Below are 2,500 nucleotides of genomic sequence, written 5' to 3'. Positions count from 1 at the left end.
TCTATCAGATCCCGATCGCTAGATGATCCATTCCATTTACCACCCTTCTTTTCAGAGAGAGGAGTTCCAAAAATACTATGATGGTTCCGTTGCTTTATAGATTTATTTCGTCTGTGATTCAGCAATCCCAAAGTTTCTTTCTGGTTTGAACAATTAACGAAAAAATGATCCTGTTTTTTTTTCGTACTCTTTCATAACATAAATATTGGAAAGAGACTTCTGGTGTGAAAACAAAAAAGAAAAAAGTTTGTGACGCTGAAATGGACCCCCGATAGATACGATCAAATCGGAAATAACCTTTGTCTCATACTACTCTCTCGATACATAATCTCATGTTATGAAAAAACAATAAAGGTTTGCTTCTATCGAACTCGAAGTGCCATGCTATTATTACTTATTATTCCATATGGCGAAGGCATAGTCTTCTTTTTTTTTTCTCAAATACAAATAAAAAAACTCATTGGCGCCAAGCGTGAGGGAATGCTAGACGTTTGGTAATTTCTCCTCCGACCAGGATAAAAGATCCCATTGAAGCGGCTAATCCCATGCATATTGTATGCACATCTGGTGGCACAAATTGCATAGTATCATAAATAGCTATTCCGGGTATTACCCATCCGCCGGGAGAGTTTATAAACAAATACAGATCTCTGGTATCATCCTCTATACTGAGATATACCATGAGACCAATAAGTTGATTCGAGATCTCGCTATCAACCTCTTGGCCTAAAAAAAGTAATCTTTCGCGATGAAGTCGGTTGATTAGGACAAAATAGTATCCTTTAGGAACCGTACATGCACCTTTGGATGCATACGGTTCAAAAAAAAAATTGCGAAAAAATCAATGTGTCGATCCTAGCCCTCTTTCTTTTTTCATAGCAGGTTTTTAACTCCTAACGAAGGGGCTTTTTCTTCCATTTTTCAAGAAAGGGCTCCCTATAATATAAAAAAGAATTAACTAAACTTATCGAACTAACCTCTCATTGATGTATTGTTTCATCGAGATCCAATCCAAATCACGATGTAATTTTCTTGTTCCTGAATGGGCCTCTTCAAGTCTTTTAGGTTTATGCTCTACTCCGGGTAAAGGTCTGCCCGATTTTTATTTGCACATATAGGACAAATGATCCCAATACCACTTCTTTTTGCTACGATTTCCGTTTTTCTTTTTCAATTCATTTCATGTCTTCCGCCAAATATTCGATGTAGTCATTATATTACTCGATTAATTGGCAGTTTGAGATCTATAAATAGGAATCATTTATGGTAATCGTACATATATTACCAATTGGGTATTTTCTGAACGGAGCCTGGAAATTTCATTTTATTGGTCCAACCATAAATTATTCTAATGGATAATATTGATCCCCCAAAAAAGGATCTACTTAATAATTCTACTTCACGCTCCAAATTTTGATGGTTCAATCAATCTTTATTGCTTTATTGGGCGAAACAGAGGATATCTCGATCGGGGGAGAGAACGGGGTAATCCCATATGACCCAATATGTCTGACAAGTCGCACTATACGTCAACCCAAACTGCATCTTCCTCCCCGGGACTACGAAAAGGGACTTTTGGAACACCAATAGGCATTAAATGAAAGAAAAGGGGGTTAAGTGTTATACTTCACTTTGATGTGGAAACGTAAGAATGTATTGTCTTCATAATATTGCCGTTTAGCGTATTTTATCCATAGATTGGAAAGTTCGTAGAGGAAGACAGAATGAAGAAAGGAAATTTTTATGAATGGGTTATTCGAATGATGAGCAAGTATCTACGCATTCGCTCATAGAAAAGGGGGCCAACCCCATTGCGTATTGGTACTTATCGGGTATAGAATAGATCTGCTTCTCTTTGTTCCTACGTGTTCCATTATTACCAACGGAATGGAATAAATATTCACCCTTGCTCCGAAATAATTCAGTGAAAAGGGAGGTTCATAGCATAGTCTTTTCCAATGTGATAAAGTTACATAGTGTCTATTTTTATTTGATAAAGGGGTATTTCCATGGGTTTGCCTTGGTATCGTGTTCATACCGTCGTATTGAATGATCCCGGTCGCTTGCTTTCTGTTCATATAATGCATACAGCTCTAGTTTCTGGTTGGGCCGGTTCGATGGCTCTATACGAATTAGCAGTTTTTGATCCCTCTGACCCCGTTCTTGATCCAATGTGGAGACAAGGTATGTTCGTTATACCTTTCATGACTCGGTTAGGAATAACCAATTCATGGGGGGGTTGGAGTATCACAGGGGGGGACTATAACGAATCCGGGTATTTGCGATTCGGCGTGGCCGGGGCACATATTATGTTTTCTCGGCTTGTGCTTCTTGGCACTATCCGGCATTGGGTGTATTGGGATCTAGAAATATTCTGTGATGAGCGTACAGGAAAACCCTCTTTGGATTTGCCCAAGATCTTTGGAATTCATTTATTTCTTTCAGGGGTGGCTTGCTTCGGGTTTGGCGCATTTCATGTAACAGGCTTGTATGGTCCTGG

At 38.8% G+C, this 2,500-nt stretch overlaps 2 protein-coding genes across 2 annotated transcripts in view; one reads left to right on the top strand and one right to left on the bottom strand.

Moving 5' to 3' along the window:
- LOC122647957 (ATP-dependent Clp protease proteolytic subunit) overlaps positions 1 to 1,594 on the bottom strand; it is a 3,003-nt gene extending 1,409 nt beyond the window's left edge. The window contains exons 1-2 of the mRNA XM_043841247.1: positions 1,524 to 1,594; positions 468 to 761 (exon numbers count right to left, since the gene is read on the bottom strand). Coding sequence (XP_043697182.1) covers positions 468 to 761; positions 1,524 to 1,594 — 365 coding nt within the window. The remainder of the gene's footprint in view (positions 1 to 467; positions 762 to 1,523) is intronic.
- Positions 1,595 to 1,738: 144 nt separating this feature from the next.
- The window catches only part of LOC122647960 (photosystem II CP47 reaction center protein-like), a 1,147-nt gene continuing 385 nt past the window's right edge, over positions 1,739 to 2,500 (top strand). Inside the window, exon 1 of the mRNA XM_043841248.1 lies at positions 1,739 to 2,500. This exon is cut by the window's right edge and continues 385 nt beyond it. Coding sequence (XP_043697183.1) covers positions 2,010 to 2,500 — 491 coding nt within the window. The 5' untranslated portion in view covers positions 1,739 to 2,009.

This window comes from Telopea speciosissima, unplaced genomic scaffold (assembly GCF_018873765.1).
Source record: "Telopea speciosissima isolate NSW1024214 ecotype Mountain lineage unplaced genomic scaffold, Tspe_v1 Tspe_v1.0301, whole genome shotgun sequence".
NCBI classification, from domain to species: domain Eukaryota; kingdom Viridiplantae; phylum Streptophyta; class Magnoliopsida; order Proteales; family Proteaceae; genus Telopea; species Telopea speciosissima.
The sequence above is the reverse complement of the archived record's forward strand: the minus strand, read 5'-3'. Positions and strand labels throughout refer to the sequence as shown.